Source organism: Ovis canadensis, chromosome 3 (assembly GCF_042477335.2).
Source record: "Ovis canadensis isolate MfBH-ARS-UI-01 breed Bighorn chromosome 3, ARS-UI_OviCan_v2, whole genome shotgun sequence".
Classification (NCBI taxonomy): domain Eukaryota; kingdom Metazoa; phylum Chordata; class Mammalia; order Artiodactyla; family Bovidae; genus Ovis; species Ovis canadensis.
This window is the reverse complement of record NC_091247.1, coordinates 122211291-122235969: the sequence shown is the minus strand read 5'-3', so window position 1 is coordinate 122235969 and position 24679 is coordinate 122211291. Positions and strand designations below refer to the sequence as shown.

Below are 24679 nucleotides of genomic sequence, written 5' to 3'. Positions count from 1 at the left end.
AAGTCCCAGGAGAGGGGGGAAATGTCTGAAGAGCATACTGTTGCTAAGTAATACGGTACTACAGTTCATTTCAGATATGTTACTTCAGATTCCATAGAACTGGATATAGATTAGAATCTAAGCTAAAGAATATGTATATAATTGTACTGAAAACTGTGAACTTTAAGAACAAATTTATATTTTTAAGGGAAATACAATTAATTATTAAAGGATTTAGATAAGGAAATATGATTAATATCACAGAAAAGATACATATCTCATGTAATGTAATGTCTTTTTTCTTCTTTAGAAACACAAGGCATCCAAGAGGTAAATGGATATTCCCTCTGAACATAAAATGCTTTTGTTTCTCTACCACTAAAATAAATGAATCCTGAATCATTAAGGGGAATAAAAGATTTTAAGTGAATTAAGGGTATACACAGAGAGACATTTCAGCCATAGTTTTACCATTACAAAAGCATCAATTCACTGTAAATACAAGTATGGTTATCTGAAAATTGTTGGAAAGCTTACCGTAGTGAGAATTATGGATTCAGAATATGCAATTGGAGACAGGCAGGATTAGCCAAGCTATTTAGTGATTTGAAACAGTTTCATCATTCTTTTCCAGAAGCCACAGGGAGAACTGAGTTCTCTCTTTGACTTTGCTGAGACTACAGAATATCTTTTAAAACTTAATGCTATAGCTGTTAGGCTATTAGTCTGAGAAAGATGCCTTGTTGTAGAAACTTAACCCAATTCCAGACTCCTAGATCATTAGAATATTACAATATAGCTAATCTAGTTCAGATATCTAAAGCTATGAAATTAGCTAAAGCAACCTAATTGCATTGTCTATTTAAAAAATTTCTCTTCCAGCATATTTTTAAAAATATCTGCTGCCCTATGTGACTACCTTCTTGCCCTGATCTTCAAGCAAAATACTGTAGATAAGTATTTGCCTACAATATATAAAGGACTTTCCAGGTGGCTCAGTCAGTAAAGAATCCCCCAGCAATGCAGGAGATCTGGGTTCAATCCCTGGGTTGGGACGATCCCCTGGAGAAAGAAATGGCAACCCATTCCCATATTCTTGCCTGGGAAATCCCATGGACAGAGGAGCCTGGTGGCCTATAGTCCATGGGGTCTCAAGAGTTGGACACAGCTTGGCGACTAAACCACCACCACAATAAGGAAAACCCCAATTATGTTCCATAAATAATACAGAATCAAGGCAATTACTTGGAAAATGCAGGTTAAGCATAAATTTTGTCTTAAATATCTCGGTATTTCAGTAAAAAAGAAGGCAGTCTTTATAAATTATCTGAATAACAAAGTCAGTAGTCCATCTCAGTTAGCATATACAGATATGGTATACACATCTACTCTAACTTATCTCCAGAGACAAAACAGTGCTAACAAAAATTTCTCAGGTACTGAAAAGTCTTCTGTTTGGGGCTTGTTTGTTTCTTTTGAAGTTAATTGTGGCTGATATTTGAATAACTATGGTAGGAAAATATCTGAGAATAAACTTCAGTGGGAGCTTCAACTACTGATACAAGTTCAGAATGTATCTTGAGTTCATAAGAAATGGCTTGCTATTACACTGAGAACCAGAAGTAGGAAAAGAAGAGAAAATGGATACTGTTCCCAAGGATCTGGCTTCACCCTCTTTGCTCTTATGCTGTTGCCAGGCTGGAGGAAACACATGGAAACCTCTGGGCCGAAGCCTGAGCTCTCTGCTCTCTGAACAGCCATCTCATGAACAATCCTACAGTTCAGAGGGTCACTCCATCCCATGCGTGAGAAACCCAACTTTGATGCTGCTACAATCATGTTTTTCTCCTGGTTTTAACTTGTTTAGTTTAAAAACCTGCTTTGTTCTTATTAGTTTAAAAATATTTTATTTCCATTTATAAAAGTATGTTTTATATAAGGCTTTCCTGGTGGCTCAGTAGTAAAGAATCTGCCTGCCAATGCAGGAGACACGAGTTCAGTCCCTGCGTTGGGAAAAACCACTGGAGAAGCAAATGTCAGCCCACTCCAGTATTCTTTCCTGGGAAATACCATGGACAAGAGGAGCCTGATGGGCTACAGTCCATGGGGTCGCAAAGAGTCAGACAACTTAGTGACTAAACAACAGCATTATATATCTTGATTTTTCACTTATGTTAAGAATAATAATCTACATAATTTTTTTTTCTAAGTTGCTTAATTTGGATATATCATAGTTCTTCAGCCTTCCCTCTATAAATTATCATTTAGGCTGTTTCTCTCCTTTTCTCTTTAGTTATTACTGACAATGATGCAGCAATCATTCTTATTTAAATATCTTTCCATAATAGTACTTTTATTTCTACAGGTTAAATTCCAAATAGTGTGATTGAACCAGATGGGTTTTTAAAAAAAATTTTTAAACACACAGAAATCCCTTGCATTCCTATACACTAATAATGAGAAAGTAGAAAAAGAAATTAAGGAAACAATTCCATTCACCATTGCAACGAAAAGAATAAAATACTTAGGAATATATCTACCTAAAGAAACTAAAGACCTATATATAGAAAACTATAAAACACTGATGAAAGAAATCAAAGAGGACACTAATAGATGGAGAAATATACCATGTTCATGGATCGGAAGAATCAATATAGTGAAAATGAGTATACTACCCAAAGCAATTTACAAATTCAATGCAATCCCTATCAAGCTACCAGCCATATTTTTCACAGAACTAGAACAAATAATTTCAAGATTTGTATGGAAATACAAAAAACCTAGAATTGCCAAAGCAATCTTGAGAAATAAGAATGGAACTGGAGGAATCAACTTGCCTGACTTCAGGCTCTACTACAAAGCCACAGTCATCAAAACAGTATGGTACTGGCACAAAGACAGACATATAGATCAATGGAACAAAATAGAAAGCCCAGAGATAAATCCACACACATATGGACACCTTATCTTTGACAAAGGAGGCAAGAATATACAATGGAGTAAAGACAATCTCTTTAACAAGTGGTGCTGGGAAAACTGGTCAACCACTTGTAAAAGAATGAAACTAGATCACTTTCTAACACCGCACACAAAAATAAACTCAAAATGGATTAAAGATCTAAATGTAAGACCAGAAACTATAAAACTCCTAGAGGAGAACATAGGCAAAACACTCTCCGACATAAATCACAGCAGGATCCTCTATGATCCACCTCCCAGAATGCTGGAAATAAAAGCAAAAATAAACAAATGGGATCTAATTAAAATTAAAAGCTCTTGCACAACAAAGGAAAATATAAGCAAGGTGAAAAGACAGCCTTCTGAATGGGAGAAAATAATAGCAAATGAAGCAACTGACAAACAACTAATCTCAAAAATATACAAGCAACTTATGCAGCTCAATTCCAGAAAAATAAACGACCCAATCAAAAAATGGGCCAAAGAATTAAATAGACATTTCTCCAAAGAAGACATACAGATGGCTGACAAACACATGAAAAGATGCTCAACATCACTCATTATCAGAGAAATGCAAATCAAAACCACAATGAGGTATCACTTCACACCAGTCAGAATGGCTGCGATCCAAAACTCTGCAAGCAATAAATGCTGGAGAGGGTGTGGAGAAAAGGGAACCCTCCTACACTGTTGGTGGGAATGCAAACTAGTACAGCCACTATGGAGAACAGTGTGGAGATTCCTTAAAAAATTGCAAATAGAACTACCTTATGACCCAGCAATCCCACAGCTGGGCATACACACCGAGGAAACCAGAATTGAAAGAGACACATGTACCCCAATGTTCATCGCAGCACTGTTTATAATAGCCAGGACATGGAAACAACCTAGATGTCCATCAGCAGATGAATGGATAAGAAAGCTGTGGTACATATACACAATGGAGTATTACTCAGCCGTTAAAAAGAATTCATTTGAATCAGTTCTGATGAGATGGATGAAACTGGAGCCGATTATACAGAGTGAAGTAAGCCAGAAAGAAAAACACCAATACAGTATACTAACACATATATATGGAATTTAGAAAGAAGGCAATGACGACCCTGTATGCAAGACAGGAAAAGAGACATAGATGTGTATAACGGACTTTTGGACTCAGAGGGAGAGGGAGAGGGTGGGATGATTTGGGAGAATGGCATTCTAACATGTATACTATCATGTAAGAATTGAATCGCCAGTCTATGTCTGACACAGGATACAGCATGCTTGGGGCTGGTGCATGGGGATGACTCACAGAGATGTTATGGGGAGGGAGGTGGGAGGGGGGTGCATGTTTGGGAACACATGTAAGAATAAAAGATTTTAAAATTAAAAAAATAAAAAACTATAAAAAAAAGAGAGCCTTGGAATCAAGGCATGTTTAAGTTTTCAGAAAAAAAAATTTTTAATGATAAATCATTATGATTTGGAGTCACAGCAACAAGTGTGCAAACTCACCACTAGTCTGGATAGTAATCTTAATTTCTGCAAGTTCAACTGACCAGAAACATTTAATTTGCACATCTATGACCATGAGTGAAAAAGAATTATCTTCTTATTGGTCATTTGCAGTCCTAATTTTGGAATAATTTACTTACAAATTTTCTTTTATATACTTTTAGTCCCTTAAATGGAAAATAGCATATGTTAAAGAGTTAGGGAGACATTTTTCTTTTAGATAGTGTTCCAAAAGAAGAGATATCTTCATAAGGGGAATCACATATTCCCCATCCTTTCCATATTTAGTAATAGTATATATATATAATCAATATTCAACAAGACTTAGTGAGCACCTATTTTATGTCAGGAATGATGTTAGTTGCAAATGAGAAAGGGACAGGCCCTACCCTCCAAATAGAGAAAGCAGTAAGTAAACAACAAATTCATTAATAACAATAGTTTCCCCCCTATTAGCTAAAAGCAAAGAACAAAAAGAAAGAGGAGTGAAGAAATTAATTGGGACCAAAGAGAAGAACAGCAGGATAAATCACCGCCCCCAGAGCTGCAGAAATGTTTGCTCGAGAGCGAGTTAGTAAGATTTAAGAGAATAAGGAGTTGAGTGGGATGGGGCGAGGAAGCAAGAAGGCTCATTTGGCAGGGCAGGTCTAACTCTTAGGTGTCCAAAGTCATAAACTACATGGAAATGGCAGGAACATAAATGGCACACAATACTTAGAAAATCAGCCAAACCTCTCACACAGTGCAGATTTTCACACTGAGGGGAAAACAAAACAAAACACAAAACAAAACCTCTTGAGAGTGTTGAGTGCTATCACGTTACTGATTCAATTCTATAAACTAGAATATAAATTCTATAAACTAGAATATAAATTAGAACATTTTTAAAGCCTTTTTGAATGAGAAATCAAAAGATTTAATGACTGAAATTATTCTGAATAAATTTCTATTCATCTGCACTCATTGGTAACAAGAAAATGTCTTGAGATGAAATTAATGGAGATTTAACACAAAGTTATTTCCTAGGTAATTTACACTTCTTTTCAAAAGACAGGCCACCTTTTGACATCAGGGCATAAAGGAAATTCTAGAGCTTAAGAGCAGTTTCTTTGCTCTTTTTTACCAATTCCTTTGCTCATTTCTTATCACATCAAGACTATACCAAGCAACAATTACTTATGAGGGATCATGAATACCAACACCATATGGAAATATTTAAACAAAATTCCCTATTTTCCCAACTGTGAACATGAATGGTTTCCTAGACAAAGTTTGAGACTCTTTGAAAGATCATGGTCTTAATTCTAAATTTCATAATTTGATATTTTGTTCCATGCGGGCAACCTAGCCTAATGAAACATCTATTCCTATATATCCCTATGAACTTAATATAAAACTTTAATCTGCTATTATCTAAATATTCTACATCAGTCTTTTCACTCACCAGATGCCTTTCCCCAAAATAGAGAATTTCAATGCGTTTACTTGACTCTCTCAAATACTTTTCCCCCTCACATGAACCAGCAATTTCACTCATTTTCCCACTCGAAGGACACTGGTCTTCTACGTTGCATTTACTCTAGAATCTTTACACAGCTGAATTGTATCACCAGGTTAACAATTATCAAACTAGCATGGCATAAAGAGCTACACATCTATGATCCTAAAGCTTTTCTAGAATCTCAGAGAAAGTCTGAGTCTCAGTGGGGTATTCATTTATTGTTACTCTTACTCCTACTCTCAACATTTGCTTAGCTGGTTGATTTCATTTGATTTGGTTTGACTTTGTCTTGCTTGTTTGCCTTTAGCAGAAAAGACACACTTATAAAATTAGAAGAAAAAGCCACTATGGAGAATGAAGTTGAAGCTCATTTATACACTTACAAACCATCCTCTTGAAGCCAACATAAGGAATTAGGATCCAGAAGACAAGATGAGGGACTGTACTTCAGCTGGAGGAGAAAGATTTCAACCCCTAAGAATGAACACAAATTCTTCAGGCCAGGAAAACTGAGAAAAGTTTAAAAGCCAAGGTCTGTGTATAAGCTAGAATTTTCAACATCATTTTCATTCCAGTCTTTTAGCTCTATCTTATGGACCATTCACTGAAAAGTTTTATGAACAAGGAAGAAAACTACTGTTAAATTTTACTGACATTATATAAATAAAATTGCTAAACAAATCCAAGTTGAACTCAACTATAAAATAAATATGTTGTATAAATCAGTTTACTATAATACCACACTTCAATCCAAAGTATATTAAAAGAACACACTCAGAGGGCTCTAGTAGAAATGCATTTATCTAATGGTGGTTGCCCTAGGAATGAAAGGACTGTTTCTCATTTGAAAATGTATAAATATAATTTACCAATATAACTGAGGAAAAAGTGTTACTTAGAAGAACACATAATTTTAAAATGTAATGTGCTAAAGAAGATTTCTGAACACACTATCTACAGATCAAATATGACTCGCATAGTAGTGGTTATAAAGTGATTGCACAATAACCCTCATGAGCTATTTTGTAAAGAAATATTCATGACAAAGAAGTCACCGGTATAGCAAATATAGTAGGTAACCTGCAATTTGCAGGCACATTGAAAATAGCAAATATCCAAAGATGTGTTTTTTTAAATTTTCCAGGCAAGAATACTGGAGTGGGGTGCCATTCCCTACTCCAGGGGATCTTCCCAACCCAGGGGCTGAACTTCTCTTGAGCTTCCTGCATCGGCAGGTGGATTCTTTACCACTAGTGCCGCCTGGGAAGCCCTAGTGTTGAAGCAAGTCCCCAGTTATCCAGGCTAAAGCCTCTTAAGGCATTCAGCCTCTTCCTGTTTTCTCCCATAATCACTTGTCAGATTCTGTAATGGTCTCTGAGCGCTGTCATTAGAGATTTCTGTGAAGCATCAATCTCCGCATTTGTCTTAGCACTTTTCAATATCGTCCTAAACCAGGCTTTCACCTTCTCGTGTGGGGACTACATCGCTGCCTTCAGTTGGCTCCTCAGCCTTCATCATATGTTTCAACACAAAAAATCTACTTGGACATTCTTCATAACTCATGAGATGGAACAGCTTGCTTCCTTCAGAAAGATGTTGTTTTTTAAAAAGAATTTGGTAGTTAGTGAAAGAACGAAAATAATGGAAATTGAGTATTGTGAGAGAAATATGAACCCCTGAAACAGGAACTCTGCTAATAAAAATAGAGACCACTTACACAGTACTTTAAGAGAACACCACGGATAATTTAGTGACGGAGTCACCACTCAAACCTATGTTTCTCCACTCAGAATGTGCTCATGGTCTCACGATACATTCCTTCTACCCTCCCCAGTTAAACTGATATGGCAAGAGTTCCAAAAAACCATTAAAGAAAGTGAAGTCATTCAGTCATGTCCGATTCTTTACAAAACCATGGACTGTCACCTACCAGGCTCCTCGATCCATGGGATTTTTCAGCCAAGAATACTGGAGTGGGTTGCCATTTCCTTCTCCAAGGGATCTTCCCAACCCAGGGGATTGAACCCGGGTCTCCCACATTGCAGGCAGATGCTTTACTGTCTGAGCCATCAGGAAAGCCCCCCGAAACCATTACTGATTAATAACAGTGATAAAAAAGGACCCTGGATCATGATATCCCTTTAACTACAGAGGCTAAAGCTTCCAGCTTAGGTAAGAAGATGCTGGAAATTTAAAAATATCTTAGATACTTCATTACCATTTATATCTTTCAGTCTATTACAGATGATATTCTTAAACATGTTAAGATGTTTTTCCTTTTTTGTTCTTTCTTTATAAGACCTAACTCTAGTCAACAGAAGGTGTCCACTGTTTGGAAAAGCATCACTACTTTTATGCCAGAATGAAAACATAATAAATCTCTGCTAAATTTTTAACTCTTAAAATATACTCTGCATTCAGTCATCCATTCATCTGGTGATTTAGTCTCAATTATGAGCCAGGTAGTTTCCTGTTCCAACACAGCGATGAACAAACCAGATCTTGAAGCAGACAGGATCTTAATCTCTCTGCCTCTTCTTTCACACTTGCCTCCTCCCTATGTGTGGTGTGTGTGAGAGAGAGAAAGAGAAATAAAGCCAAGTTCTATTGAGGAAAAAGCATTTTCTATGTTCTCTTTACACAGTAAGAGTCAGTCCAGCATGAATAAAGGCCATAAAGTTTTATAATAATTCATGGTGTAGAAAGGAAGAATTACATGCAGTCAAAAAGAAAAGAAAACGTTTTGCACTACTAAGAAAAAGTGAAAGAAAGAACAGGACAAAGCTGCCTTGGAATCTTGAGTGTGAAAGTGAAAGTGAAAATGTTAGTCGCTCAGCTGTGTCCAACTCTGTGACTCCATAGCCCGCCAGGCTCCTCTGTCCATGGCGATTTTCCAGGCAAGAATACTGGAGTGGGTAGCCATTCCGTTCTCCAGGGTATCTTCCTGACCCAGGACTGAACGTGGATCTCCTGCATCGCAGGCAGATTCTTTACTATCTGAGCCAGCAAGGAAGATAAGTTGAGGGTAGGTGGTGAAGACAAATGAATAATTTGTAAAGGAAGTGCCAGCATAGAGCTTCTCCTTCTTAGGATGGAGAGGAAATGTCTTCAGTATGGCATTACTTATGCCTAGTTCAGTAGTTAGGTTCAGTGATTATTAACACTTATGTCCGGTAAGATCTAAGGGCTCTTCCAGCAGACCACTGGAGCTAAGGAACAGTGCGGAAGCCACCGTCCAGTCCTGCACACTACAGACTGATTCAGAGAAAACAACAGAGCATATAGCTACCTGAGGGTTGAGACAGACATGCTAAGAGATCCAGAGCACTAGAATAAATCTGAGGTTGGATCAAGGCTAAAACAGAAAATAAAAACCTTGAAAATGGAAGCTATGATGGCAGGGGGTTGGGGAGGGAGTCCCAGAATGGTTCCCAACAGTCAAATGAGATAAGTCACGATATCCCAAACTTGAGATCCCCTCATCCTACTTTTCGTGGTCTCTCCTATACCTACAATCCTTAGGAAGTGAGACAGAAATGGGACACCCCCTGAAAGAAGAGAGAAAAAAGTACTACCGGGGAGTTGAACTCACACAGCATGATCACTATACAGAGTAATGATACTGTTTATCAGAGCAGGACCCGAAACCCAACCAGAAAAGTCTTGATTCTCATTAACTTTTTTTCACTTTCAATTTTTTTTCTAACTCAGCAAAACAGAGTCATAAATCTCTGAGTATTACCTTTGATTCAAAAATCCATAAGATTCCATTGATTTCTGTTTCATTTTATTCCCATAGCCAATCAATCCATCACTGGGTCCAAGCAACTTTTCTTCCTAAGTGTAATAAAAAGCTGCCACTTCTCTCCTCCATCCCTGGACCATCCATAGCCCAGATTACTAAAATAATCTCCCACCTAATATCCCTGCTAGCACTTTTCCCCCTACAGTTCTTTCTGCATAAAGTACCCAAAGTGCCTGAATAATGCTTCAACAATTGTGCTTTAATAATTCCCCTTACAACTGAAATGAAAACCAAATCCTTATGATGGTGTAGCTCCTGACCTTTGCCAGCCTCCTACTCTCCAGTATAACTCTCCTCTGTCTCTCCATCTGTGGCAACACTCACCTTCTCTATGGTTTTCAAAACGAATGTGTTTCCTCACAGACCCTAAGCACTTGATATTTCTTTCTCCTGCAGATCCTGACCTGACAAGAAGCTCCTTCTTGCTCAGATCACAAGTAAAGGCCGTCTATTCTTTTGACCTTTTCTTTGGGCATATATTCTTTTGGAAGCTTTCTATCAAAGGTAACCCTCTTTCCCCTGATTCCTTCTCTTTTGTTTATTTATGGGTATATAATCCAATTATCTCTTAGAATGTAAGCTCCTTGAGGGCAGGGGTCTTGTGTGTGTCTTGTTCACAGGTACATAGCTACTCTATCAGTATTACTGAATGAAGAAATGAAACCCTGAACTGATAAATGAAGGAATAGGGTGATAGAGGGGAATGGTCGCCTGTGTCACTGCTACTCCTCCCATCATCATCCCTCATGCCACTCCTAATTTTGCCAAAGAGTAAGCAAAGGGATTGGAATCAGGCAATGAAGAATACAGGAAGGGTAGTCCTAAGGGGCAGTGTGCAAAGGGTTTAAAGAGGGACTGGGGGTGGGGGGGAGTCTTAATTTAGGAAAGAGAAGAGTAGACTTCTTAAAAACATCATACATAGCCTTTCACTCAATGCTGGACCTTCCCAGTAAGAAATATAAAAGAAGAAATGTTTATATAAAGCATTATATAAATTGCATTTTCAAAGTTGAAATATTTAACACATTAGGAAATATGTTATATCACTTGTGAATCCTTTTACCAGGATTTATAATAGATCAAAGTAGGGCTTCTAATCTATTGAGTTTCCATGAAACAATATATTAATACCATGTTGTTAATTGATGAGAAGCATTATAGGATTATGTCTTTTTTCACAACTGACTCATAAATAGGCAAGTAGGGTAAAAGTGATCAGAAAAAAAATAACTACACTGCTTACATTTCAATGGACAATTGACCTTAAATAATAGAGTTCTGGAGAAATATCTTTGAGTTAAATTTTAGTTTAAAATATTCTGCTGAAGGAAACTTAAAAGGAGAGTGGCATAGAGAATACTGGAGTGATATTCTGAAAGCTTTTCACATATAGTTATAGTTGGAGTCACATGAGCAGTCCATGATGCTGACGAGCAGGATTCTAGTGTAATTATACATAATACATTTATTTTGTTTTGATTACAAAATTCACATTATTTGACTATGCTTGGACCTCCACATAATATGGGGAAAAAGTTGTTTCTTAATAAAAGGATATGAACTAGCCTATTAATAATCAGATTTCTAATGTAGCTTCACTATCTGAAATTTTAAAACTGCATTCCTATTATGTTACAGATTAATACTTGTTCTCAGAACTATTTCCAAAAAAGAAAAAAATTCTTACCAGACATAAACTGTGTAATAGAGGATAATTCCATTTGGCTCCAGGGGTGGTTGCCATGACAACTTCACCATGACACCAGACAACTGTTTTACAGAGAAGTCTTGTGGGGGAGAATCAGGAGCTGAAAAGTTAGGATATAAGATAATGTATTAATATTTTATTAAACATACATAAGCAGCAGCTAAAATAGAAATGCACAAAAGTTTTATTTTGAACTTTCTGGTAAATGAATTGGGTACAGGGCCTTTCTCCATGGGCTGGAGAGGCTGTTTACTTTCAAAATGAGATGATAAAAGATTTTGCATGGTGGTGTTAGAACATCTGTTTCTGTGATTCAATGGAAAAAAATATTTCATGAGAAAAAAAGAACAAGGGTTATGACAGTGTGATTCACCTACCATTCAAGTATATCTTGGTAAATTATCATCCTCTAATAAAAGTAAAACTACTGGGGTGAGTAAATATACAATAAAAGAGCTCCCCAAACAGTAAAAAGAATTGGGGGAAAAAAAAAATCACACATCCAAGAAGTGGTAAAGTGATAAGCGTAGCATTGTGAAGCAACTGACTGACCTCACAAATGAAAACAATACTCCTCAATTTCATTTGTGTCATTAAACTGCAAAACAGCATCAAAATCTGTTCACTCAATCTTCAAAATTGAATTGTCGACAAAGGAAGTACCAATGTAGTACATAAACAAGTATATAGACATTTCAGGGCCTATTTCTAATTGTGCTAGAAGAGTGTAAGGATTCAAATATTTCAGCCATTCTGCATTAAAAAATACCTTAAACACTAAAAAATTACTGTAAACTAATTATCAAGTATATATTTCAACTTAGATAAAACATTTAGAATGCCATTACACAGTTGCTACATAATAGCAGAGTGATGTTTTAAAATATTAACATTTTTTGCATGTAAAGGGGTATAAATTACTACAATTTTGATCACTGTTTTAGTTATACATAGAAACTGAAGTCACACCTAGTAGAAATTCTGAGAATTAGTTCAGAGTTCTTTAAACAGTTTTAATTTATAGATTAGTATTGTACAGATCACTTTTTTCCAGTAATTTGAAGATGCTGCTTGAATTATTATATTCTCCTTCTGACTACCCCAACTATAGTGTAGGGGTACGCATACATGTGTTTTTATTATTTTGATAATAACAATTTTTCCAAAAAGAGTTTATTGAGCAGAGAAAAGCTTTATGAAATAAGTTTCACAAAATAACAGTAGCAGCTGTATTTATACTTTCAGTTGCTATTCTTGCTGGCACAACAATAAAAATGCTATCAAACCTGATTATCACAGAATCCATATATCACATGGAGGTGTTTGTTTCCCAAGATATGAATTACCTCTAACTGAGGTAATTCTTTCATTTGTTAAAACAAAAAACTGTAATATTTTTCTAAATATCACTGCAAAACTTTTGTTTATTATTGGAAAAAAAGAATTTTAATCAAAACTAGCACTGATACAGAACACTGTATGTTGTAACTAAGCATTTGTCTTTGATAATATGCTTTATGCTTTAAGATGTTTACGCAGAATATCAGTTCTTGGTGTTTTATACTTAATCTTCAATATATTCTTGAGTAGTTTCTTTTTATTTCAAACTTTTTATTACTAAAAAAAGTGATTAACATGCCTTTTTAAGTAAAATACTGCATATCTACTATATCAGACAAAGTTTTAACTTTGTAAAATTTTAACATTTGTCAACATTACTTTTACATTCTTCAGGAACAGCTCAGTTGATAATCCGCCTGTAATGCAGAAGACCCCAGTTCAGTTCCTGGGTTGGGAAGATCTACTGGAGAAGGGATAGGCTATCCACTCCAGTATTCTTGGGCTTCCCTTGTGGCTCAACTGGTAAAGAATCTGCCTGCAATGAGGGAGACCTGGGTTCAATCCCTGGGTTAGGAAGATCCCCTGGAGAAGGGAATGGCTACCCAGATCAGTATTCTGGTCTGGAGAATACCATGGAGAGTTGGACAGAACTGAGTGACTTTCACTTTCATTTCAGAAATGTGATTTTAAAAAGTGACATTGGAAAAATTGGAATAAATAAATGCAATGTCTTTTGCAATCTATCCAACTCATCACGACAGAGATAGGAGTATAGGTAAGAAGGGTCTTCGTAAGGCTTTTACTTTCTCTGCTAGGCAGGATCATTCCTATCCCTAACCCTCCCTCTACTTATCTTGCTTCAGGCGAAGGCAAAGTCGCTCAGTCCTGTCTGACTCTTTGCGACCCCAGGGACTGTAGCCCACCAGGCTCCTCCATCCATGGAATTTTCTAGGCAAGAGTACTGGAGTGGGGTGCCATTTCCTTCTCCAGGGGATCTTCCTGACCCGGGGACTGAACCAGGGTCTTCCACATTGCAGGCAGATGCTTTACCATCTGAGCCACCAGGGAATCCCTTGCTTCAGGTCAGAGCTTAAACATCACTGAATCTGCTACATTTTCCTGGACACCTCAGAACAGCTAAAATTCTTTTTGTGTGTGATGATGAACACTTATACCAGTAATTATAATTATAAAAATCATTTGTCTACACATTTGTCAAATTTAGATCTCTTCTAAAGAAGATAAGGAGTTCCTAATACCCAACAATAAGCCAAACTTCTGAGGCCTTTATCCATTCTAGGTTTGCTGTAATTTTGCTATAAGGGGGTTTTGTTCTTTACCCTGTTTGTTAGCAATTATGTCAATGACTGAGCCAAGGACTTAGATGGATGTTTACCATGACTTTGTATTTTGAACAGCCCAGGTATAATTTGAAACTATTGATGTAAGCAGTAATAAACTCTGACTGCTCAAAATAATAACATATGTTGTCTCCTGGTCTAGCTTCCTTCATAAACAACCTCAAATTCTTACTACATGGGCTATTTAATTAGATTAGAAATTAAGAAGTGGGTACTATATCTATAGAGCATTGCTAAAATAATCTAGTACATCTTTCTGAGACATTATCTAAGAAGACAATCTAACCTTCTACCCTAGCCGTCTTTAACCACTGTCCCATGGGGAAAATTCATTTATTTGGTAAATTTTCACTTTGAGAGCAAGAAAAATCTAACTATGAAAAAATGAAAATTTGGACAGGTAAGTTCTGCTGAAGAAACAAGCAAAGGAAGCAGAGGCAATGACTAAGGAAGACTAACCCATCAGAAGACACAGAAAGTGGGGTGCCGGGTGAATGTCTGTAATCTGAACATCCACAAAGCACAATTCAATGGGTAGATGGGGAAAGCTTGAGAGGGTGAAAAAAGGTACTCTACAAACACATGTTACATCCAGAACTACTCCTCCTGGCAATGGGACTGACTTTTGCAGAAGAAGAATATTCTCAAAATATACAATGTAAAAAACATAAAAGGCAAATCCAAATCCAAAATGCATCTCTCAAAAGTAATTTTCTTTTTAGCATGATAATATGTCTACAGCTTTGGGAAGCAGCATTGTAAAGTGGTCTCAGTAGTAAAGTTGATTTTATTCAAGTGAAGAAAGGTGAGCTTAAAAGTTGAAAATGAAGGCTATCAACATTCAGGAATAGCATCTTGGCAAATTATGGAGAGAAATCCGGTAAATTGCCTGAACTCATTAGCAAGCTAATCTTAATAACATAAAAAATGCTGCAGGCCCTTCCTGATCCCAACACCTTGTCTCGGATTCATTGACTTATTGTGTAGTGAGCAGAACGAGCTTGGACTCCGTAAAGGTTGCCCTGGGCATGAAATGACACATGTATGTAATATACCTGGCACAGGATAAAGGTTATGAGTTCTGTTCTCCCGGGATGTTTTTGCTTTTAAAAGCCACAGATTAGAAAGCAACTTAAGGAGAGAACAAGATGGCAGAGGAGCAGGTGGATGTGGAGTACATCTGTCTCCATGCATACATCAGGAACACACCGTCAGACACAGAAGTCCATGTAGAATGCCAGCTAAGAGCAGACAGGAGTACCTGACCAGTGGAAAATAACATATAGAACCATGCAAAACTTGGTAGGGTGAAGGAACTAGGGGGAAAAACAGGCGTGTTAGTAGGATTGGACCTGCTCTCGGCAGGTGGGGGAACTGAAGCCAGGGTCTGATCCCCACAGTGGGACAACTGTCTGAGTCAGAGAAGAAACATTTACGGCTGAGAGTGAAACAGCTGATCTGCGGCAGCCATACACCCCTTATAGGAATGCTGGTCTCCTGGAAAGCACAGCGGCTGGGAGCTGGAGTCTATTAGGGAGTGTGGAGCAATCTCAGGAAGAGGGCGGCTGTTGACTGCAGAGAGGTGGATCGAGGGGATGTGAGGGAGAAGATTGTGGTGGGAAATGTCTGTGGAGGAAAGCCAGGCAGCCATGGAAGCAAGGCAATGCAGGGGGTGGAGCCGTCACCATGGCCTCTCTCCCCCCACACAACAGCATCAACAGCTGAACAATAGAGAGGCTGGCCCATCAAACGCCTGATGCACTGAACTACGGAGTAGGACCCCAGCCAGAGGGGCCCTTTAAGTGACTGATGCACTGATCTACAGAGCAGGACCCCAGCCAGAGGGGCCCTTCTATGTGCCGGACGCACCTAACAACAGAGAAGGACCCAGGCAAGGGAGCCCTCCAAGTGCCTGAACAGGTGGGGTACGGAGAAACACAGACCAAAGAGGCCTTCCGATCACCAGCTACAAGAAGCTTGAAGAAAGATGCTGACAGGGCCGTAACTCCTGCAGCAGAGGCAGTTTGTGCACCTGCACACTTGGCATCACCTGGGTCCCTGCAAGGAAAGGAGCTGCACCACCTTCACACGCAACTCTCACTTGGGCAAAACTGCCACAGACAAAAAAATGTCTTGCCTCTATGCACACAGCATTGCTTCATTCATGTCCAACTCTTTGCGACCCTGGTAGGCTGTGGCCTGCCAGGCTTCTCTATCAGAGAGGGGGCTCTCCAGGCAAGAATACTGGAGCGTACTGGCCAATACTGGTCACCATACCCTTCTAGAGCACTGTATTTCCTGCTGCCCTAGCCGCCAACCCCACTGAGTACCTGGTGCTGCCAGAGCCCCAGTGATCCAAGCAGCTGCACCACCTCATGCCTGGCCCTCACAGGGGCAAACCTAAGCCATCCAGGGCAGCCACAGGAGCAAACCCCAGTGGACGACCCACACGCAGAGGTGGAAATAAAACCACAATTGAAACCCAGGGGCAATGTGGCTAAGGAAGAAGACCCAAAACCTTCCCAGCATCTGTAAAAGCTGCAGATTAAATCCACATAGTCCACTGGCAGACTATGGGTCTATGGAATATATAAAAGGTCATTGAGAGCTCCGACAAAAGAAAACGCCCTAGCTCTGATAGCTGTGGACACTGGAGGCAAGAACACACAGAAGGTGGACCGGATTAGAATCTGAGCTGCCCCCACAGCAGGTCCAGAGTTCAGCACAGTGTTGGAGGGCATCCTAGGGAGGTGAGATGGGCTGTGACTCCCAGCGAGGGAAAGGACTCTGACAGCAGGGACTCAAGAAAAAGACTTATTATTCTTATGTTTTGACTTCTTCTGTAGATTCTTTTGGAACTTTTTTTTTTCTTTTTACCCCCCCTCTGTTGTAGTTGTTGATTTTATTGGCAATATGAAATCTAATTAAGCTTTTGAGCTTTTTTTTTCCTTCTCAGTCACATTTTTTAGTTGTTATAAACCTCTGCCCCTACATTGGGCTTTTGTAGTTCTATGGAATTTTTCTCTTTTTTAATTTTAATTTTTTAAACTTATTATATTTTTCTACATTTATTCCTTTGTTTGCTTTTCCTACTGTTCTTTTCCCCTTGCAGTTAATCTTTAATGTATATAAACCTTTATCTCTATCTATTTAACTTTTCATATCTGTTCTTTCTTTCCTTTCCTCTTAACATATTTGTTAGTTTTATTTTCATTGCTTTATTCCTCAACTGGCACCTTGCTTCAGTTTTGTTTTTCAGTTTGTGCTTTAGTTAGTTTTATTCTGGTAGATATAACTTTTGCTTGCCTTTGTTCACCAGGTCAATCTATTGTACTTTATTTTTGTTGGACTGTTTTGATTTTGCTTATGGGTATATATGTACATGTGTATATTCAGTCACACTTTTTATTGTTGTTATAAACCTCTGCCTCTACATTGGACTTTTGCAGTTCTATGGAATTTTTCTTTTTTCTTTTTTATTTCTTTTTTTTCTTTATAATTTTAATTTTCAATTTTTCAAACATTATTATTTTTTCAACATTTATTCCTTTGTTTGCCTTCCTTACTGCTCTTTTCCCCTTGCAGTTAATCTTTAATGTATATAAATCTTCATCTACTTCTATTTAACTTTGCATATCTATTCTTTCTTTTCTTTCTTTCCTTTCCTCTCAACATATTTGTTTGTTTTCTTTTCATTGCTTTATTCCCCACTTGGCACCTTGCTTTAGTTTTGTTTTCCAGTTTGTGCTTTAGTTAGTTTTGTTCTTAACAGGTAAATATAATTTTTTATTTCCTTTGTTCATTGGGTCAATCTACTATTTGATTTGGGTTCATATGTATATGTATATATTCCATTATTTTAAGTATTATTTGGCTGATTTTGTAACTGCCATTTTCCTGGGGTTCACTTTGGTTTCTCATTTTTGGATATTTGTTTTAATCTCACTTAATGCCATAACAAACCACTTGTGGAATCTTCGTTCCTGACCAGAGATCAAGTCCTGAGCCTTTGGAGTGGGAGTACTGACTCCAAGACCCTAGGCTACCAGAGAATTAACTGCAGGGAGTATCAAATAGTGAGAACTCACACAGAGGAAACCACTTGAATACAAGACCCAGCATCACCCAACCACCAGTAGCGCCCTGTGCAGGGCACCTCATCTAAAGGATAAACAAAACAAAAATACAAACCCAATCATTAGGAGACAGGATTACCACCTCGCTCAGCTTTGCTCATCAGAGGAAAAACAAACAAACAAAAACTCAGCACAAATCTCACCCTACACAAACCACCCGAGGGCAGAAACCACAAGGAAGAAAGAATTCAACCTTGAAGACTGGGAAAAGGAGACCTCAAACACAAAAAGTTAAAAAAAAAAATGAAAAGGCAGAGAAATACTACACAAATGAAGGAACAAACTAGAAACACAGAAGTCCAAATAAAGAGGAAATAGACAAACTACCTGAAAAAGAATTCAGAATAATTATATTAAGATGATAAAAAACTTTGAAAACAAAATGTGGAAAATGCAAGAATCAATTAACAAGAAGAAGAATTAAAGAATAAACATACAAACAACACAATTACTGAAATTAAAAATACTCTAGAAGGAATCAATAGCAGAATATCTGAAGCAGAAGAAAGAATCAGTGAACTGGAAGATAAAATGTTGGAAATAACTTCTAAAGAGCAGGACAAAGTAAAAAGAATGAAAAGAACTGAGGATAGTCCAGAGAACTCTGGGACAATATCAAATGCACCAACATTTAAACTACAGGGGTTCCGGAAGGATATGGAAAAATTTTGAAGAGATTATAGTTGAAAGTTTCCTCAATATGGAAAAATAAATAGTCACTCAAGTCCAAGAGGCACAGAGTCCCATACAGGATAAACCCAAGGAGAAACACGCCAAGACACATACTAACCAAACTAACAAACACTAAATACAAAGAAAGAGTATTAAAATCAGCAAGGGAGAAGCAACAAGTAACATATAAGGGAAACCCCATATGCTTAACAGCTGATCTTTCAGCAGAAACTCTGCAGGCCAGAAGGGAATGGCAGGATATATTTAAAGTACTGAAAGGGAAAAATCTACCCAGCAAGGATCTCATTCAAAATTGATGGAAATATAAAAAGCTTTTCAGACAAGCAAGAGAATTCACTACCACCAAACCAGCTTTACAACAATGTTAAAGGGACTTATATAGTCAAGAAGTACAAGAGAAGAAAAAAGATCTACAAAATCAACTCCAAACAATTAAGAAAATGGCAATAGGAACATATATATCAATAATTACTTTAAATGTAAATGGATTAATGCTCCAACAAAAAGACACAGACTAGCTGAATGGATACAAAAACAAGACCCATATATATGAACTGTCTACAAGAAACCCACTTCAGACCTAAAGACACATAGAGACTGAAAGTGAGAGGATGGAAAAATATATTTCATGCAAATGGGAAGCAAAAGAAAGCTGGAGTAGCAATCCTCATGTCAGACAAAACAGACCTTAAAATAAAGAATATTACAAGAGATAAGGAAGGACACTACATAATGATCAAGGGATCAATCCAAGAGGAAGACGTAACAATTGTAAATATCTATGCACCCAACATAGGAGCACCTCAATGCATAAGACAAACTCTGACAGACATAAAAGGAGAAATTGACAGTAACACAATAATAGTAGGAGACTTTAACACCCCACTCACACCAATGGACAGATCATCAAAACAGAAAATTAATAAGGAAACACATGTCTTAAATGATACATTTGATGAGATGGATCTCACTGATATCTTCAGGACATTCCATCCAAATGCAGAAGAATACACCTTCTTCTTAAGTGCACAGGGAACATTCCCCAGGATAGACCACATCTTGGGTCACAAATCAAACCTCAGTAAATTTAAGAAAACTGAAATTGTATCAAGCATCTTCTCCAAACACAATGCTATGAGACTGGATATCAATTACAAGAAAAAAAGTGTAAGAAATACAAACACATGGAGATTAAATAACACATTTCAACACATAATCACCAACAGGTTACTGAAGATATCAAAAAGGAAATTAAAAAATTTCTAGAAATAAATAATGATGAAAACATGACAACTCAAAACCTAAGGGATGCAGCAAAAGCAGTTCTAAGAGGGAAGTTTATAGCAAGACAATCCCACCTCAAGAAACAAGAAAAACATTGGGCAGACAACCTAACTTTACAGCTAACACAACAGGAAAAAGAACAACAAAAAAAATTAATAGAAGGAAAGATAAATTTATTTATGAGCAGAAATGAAATGAAATGAAAGAAACAATAGTAAAGATAAATAAAAATAAAAGCTGGTTCTTTGAGAAGATAAACAAAATTGACAAACCTCTAGCCAGACTCATCAAGAACAAAGAGAGAAGAAGCAACAAAATTAGAAATGAAAAAGAAGAGGTTACAACAGACAACGCAGAAATACAAAGGATTATAAGAGACTATTATGAACACCTATAAGGCAATAAAATGGATAACCTAGAAGAAATGGATAGATCCTTAGAAAAGTTCAATATTACAAGACTGAACCAAGAAGAAGAAATTATGAACAACCCAATCACAAGCACTGAAATTGAAGCTGTGATCCAAAATCTCTGAAAAATCACAAGCCCAGGACTAGATGGCTTAACAGGAGAATTCTATCAAACATTCAGAGAAGAGCTAATGCCTATTCTTTTAAAACTCTTTCAAAAAATTGCAGAGGGAGGAACACTACCAAATTTATTCTACGAGGCCACCATCACCCTGATACCAAAACCAGACAAAGACAACACAAAAAAGAAAACTACAGGCCAATATCACTGATGAACATAGGTGCAAAAATCCACAACACAATTTTAACAAACAAAATTCAGCAATGTATCAAAAAGCTCATACACCATGATGAAGCTGGATTTATTCCAGGGATGTAAGGATTCTTCAATATATGCAAATCAATGTGATACACCATATTAAAAAATTGAAAGAGAAAAATTATATACTAATCTCAATAGATGCAGAAAAGTCTTTGACAAAATTCAGCACTCATTTATGATTAAAACTCTTCAAAAATGTGCATAGAAGGAACCGACCTCAACATAGTAAAGTCCATAGATGATAAGCCTACAGCAAACATTATTCTCAATGGCAAAAAACCAAAAGCATTCCCCCTAAGATCAGGAACAAGACAAAGGTGTCCACTTTCACCACTATTATTCAACATAGTTTTGGAAGTCCTAGCTACAGCAATCAGAAAAGAAAAAGAAATAAAAGGAATCCAGATTGGAAAAGAAGAAGTAAAGCTCTCATTGTTTGCAGATGACATGATACTATACATAGAAAACCCTAAAGATAGCATTAGAAAATTACTAGAGCTATTCATTGAATTTAGCAAAGTTGCAGGATACAAAATCAATACACAGAAATCACTTGCATTTCAATAAACATTGAAAAATCAGGAAGAGAAATTAAGGAATCAAGTACCTTCACCATTGCAACCAAAAGAATTAAATATCTAGGAATAAACTTACATAAGGAGACAAAAGAAATGTGCACAGAAAATTATAAGACATGAATGAAAGAAACCAAAGATGACATAAACAAATGGAGAGATATTTCATGTTCCTGGGTAGGAAGAATCAATACTGTGAAAATAACTATACTACCAAACACACTCTACAGATTCAGTGCAATCCCTATCAAATTACCAATGCCATTTTTCATAGAACTAGAACAAAAAATTTCACAATTCATATGGAAACACAAAAGACCCCAAATAGCCAAAGCAGTCTTGAGAAAGAAGAATCAAGTTGAAGGAATCAACCTTCCTGACTTCAGGTTATACTACAAAGCTACATTCATCAAGACAGTACGGCATTGATACAAAAACAGAAATATAGAACAATGGAACAAGATAGAAAGCCCCAAAATAAACCCATGCATCTATGGGTACCTTATTTTTGACAAAGGGGCCAAGAATATACAATATGGCAAAGACAGCCTCTTCAATAAATGGTGCTGGGAAAAGTGGACAGCTACATGTAAAAGAGTGAAATAGAATACTTCCTAACACCATACACAAAGATAAACTCAAAATAGATGAAAGACCTAAATGTAAGACCAGAAACTATAAAACTTTTAGAGGAAAACATAAGCAGAACACTCAACAACATAAATCAAAGCAAGATCCTCTATGACCCACCTCCTAGAGTAATGGAAATAAAAACAAAAGTAAACAAGTGAGACTTGATTAAACTTAGAAGCTTTTGTGAAGCAAAGGAAGCTATAACCAAGGTGAAAAGACAACTCTAAGAATGGGAGAAAATAATAGCAAATGAAACAACTGACAAAGGATTAATTTCCAAATATACAAGCAGCTCATACAACTCAATGCCAGAAAAACAACCAATCCAATCAAAAAGTGGGGGAAAGAACTAAACATACTTTTCTCCAAAGAAAACATATGAAACAAACAAACATGGCTAACAAACACATGAAAAGATACTCAACATCACTCATTATTAGAGAAATGCAAATCAAAACCACAAACTACAAAATCAACTCACACTGGTCAGAACGGCCATCATCAAAAAGTCTACAAACAATAAATGCTGGAGAAGGTGTGGAGAAAAGGGAACACCCTTGCACTGTTGGTGGGAATGTAAATTGATACAGCCAGTATGGAAGATGGTATGGAGACTCCTTTAAAAACTAGGAATAAAGCCACCATATGACCCAGCAATCCCATTCCTGGTCATATACCCTGAGGGAAACCAAAATTGAAAAAGACACAAGTATCCCATTGTTCCTTGCAGCAGTATTTACAATAGCTTAACATGGAGGCAGCCTAGATTTCCATCGACAGATGAATGGATAAAGAAGTTGTGGTATGTATTATTCAGCCATAAAAAGGAATGCATTTGATTCAGTTCTGATGAAGTGGATGAACCAAGAACCTATTATACAGAGTGAAGTGAGTCAGAAAGAGAAAGGTAAATATTCTAACACATATATATGGAATTTAGAAGAATGGTACTGAAGAACTTATTTCCAGGGCAGCAATGGAGAAACAGAGAACAGACTACGGACATGGGTAGAGGGGGGGAGAGGATGAGATGTATGGAGAGAGTAACATGGAAACTTACATTACTGTATGTAAATAGATAGCCAATGGGAATTTGTCGTATGGCTCAGGAAACTCAAACAGGGGCTCTGTATCAACCTAGACAGGTGGGATGGGGTGGGAGATGGGAGGGAGGTTCAAAAGGGAGGAGATATCTGTATACTTATGGCTGATTCATGTTGAGGTTTGACAGAAAACAACAACATTCTGTAAAGCAACATTTTATCCTTCAATAAAAAATAAATTTAAAAAATGCTGCAGGTTGACATAACAGAATCTACTACAAAACTTATTAAATGTCTATTTTTGTGAATGTTAAAAGTGAAAAACATGGTCATAACATACCCAGATTGATGTTCAAGCTATTTGCACCAAAATTTTAGCCTTAAAAATTCCCATGGAAAAAACAATTACTGATTTTTTACAGAATATGAATGACTTAAGAATAAAAAAATGCATTTTATACCTGATTTTACTAAACATAAATATGACTTTGCAAGCTTCTTTTAAACCATGACAATGAAATCTCCATATAAAGCTGATGCAGCACATAAGTGCTACTCAAGGCAAGGAGAATTCTTACACTATATCTTCATTTTATATACATGTTTTTTGAAATGTGACAGATTAAAAATTTATCAACTCTTCACTGCTGTATTTACCATCTTCTTCAGTCAGCACATTTACGGGTGCACTCCGAATCCCTTCACCTTTGAGTGTACTAGCTGACACCTCAATTGTATACTGCGTGTACTTCTTCAGTCCTAAATAGAAATAAGATAGATAAGACTTACAAAATAACCTTTAATTATATGCAGGAAAAAAAAAAACTATGAAATGTATCTTAACAACCTTCCAAAAGTGAAAACTAAGTGAAAATGTAGTTCTTGGAACAGTAACTCCTATTATGAAGACAGAACAATATAGGAAAATGTGGAAAAGAACTGAATCTTTTTTCATGTGATCTGCAATAGACTCCTACCTTGTTGAACCAAAGAGCCAGAACTGTCCACTCTGCATAAAACTACACTTCACACTTACTTACAACAATAAGCCAACGATCTGTGGTCACTCAGTCAAAATAAACGTAAATATCCAACATTATATTTTTTTACCTTTAATATTCTGGATCAAAGAAGGTGTATTTATCGTTCTTTCCTCATTTCCATTACTTTTCATTAGATAAATTGTATATTTTTGTATAATTCCATTGGGACTACTTGGAGGGAAGAATGACAGCTCAATCTCTCCAGAGGAAATATTTTTGTAAGTAATATTTTCTGGTGCACTATCAGGCACTGAAAAAAAAATTTTTATATATATGTATACACACAGCATAAACAATTCTACGCTAATAATGTATTCTGCTGATGTTTTC

The 24679-nt window shown here is 36.9% G+C and overlaps 1 protein-coding gene across 1 annotated transcript in view; it reads right to left on the bottom strand.

Moving 5' to 3' along the window:
* Positions 1–24679, bottom strand: part of PTPRQ (protein tyrosine phosphatase receptor type Q) — a 275808-nt gene that overhangs the window by 175722 nt on the left and 75407 nt on the right. The window contains exons 18-20 of the mRNA XM_069584123.1: positions 24417–24599; positions 23964–24065; positions 11428–11548 (exon numbers count right to left, since the gene is read on the bottom strand). Coding sequence (XP_069440224.1) covers positions 11428–11548; positions 23964–24065; positions 24417–24599 — 406 coding nt within the window. The remainder of the gene's footprint in view (positions 1–11427; positions 11549–23963; positions 24066–24416; positions 24600–24679) is intronic.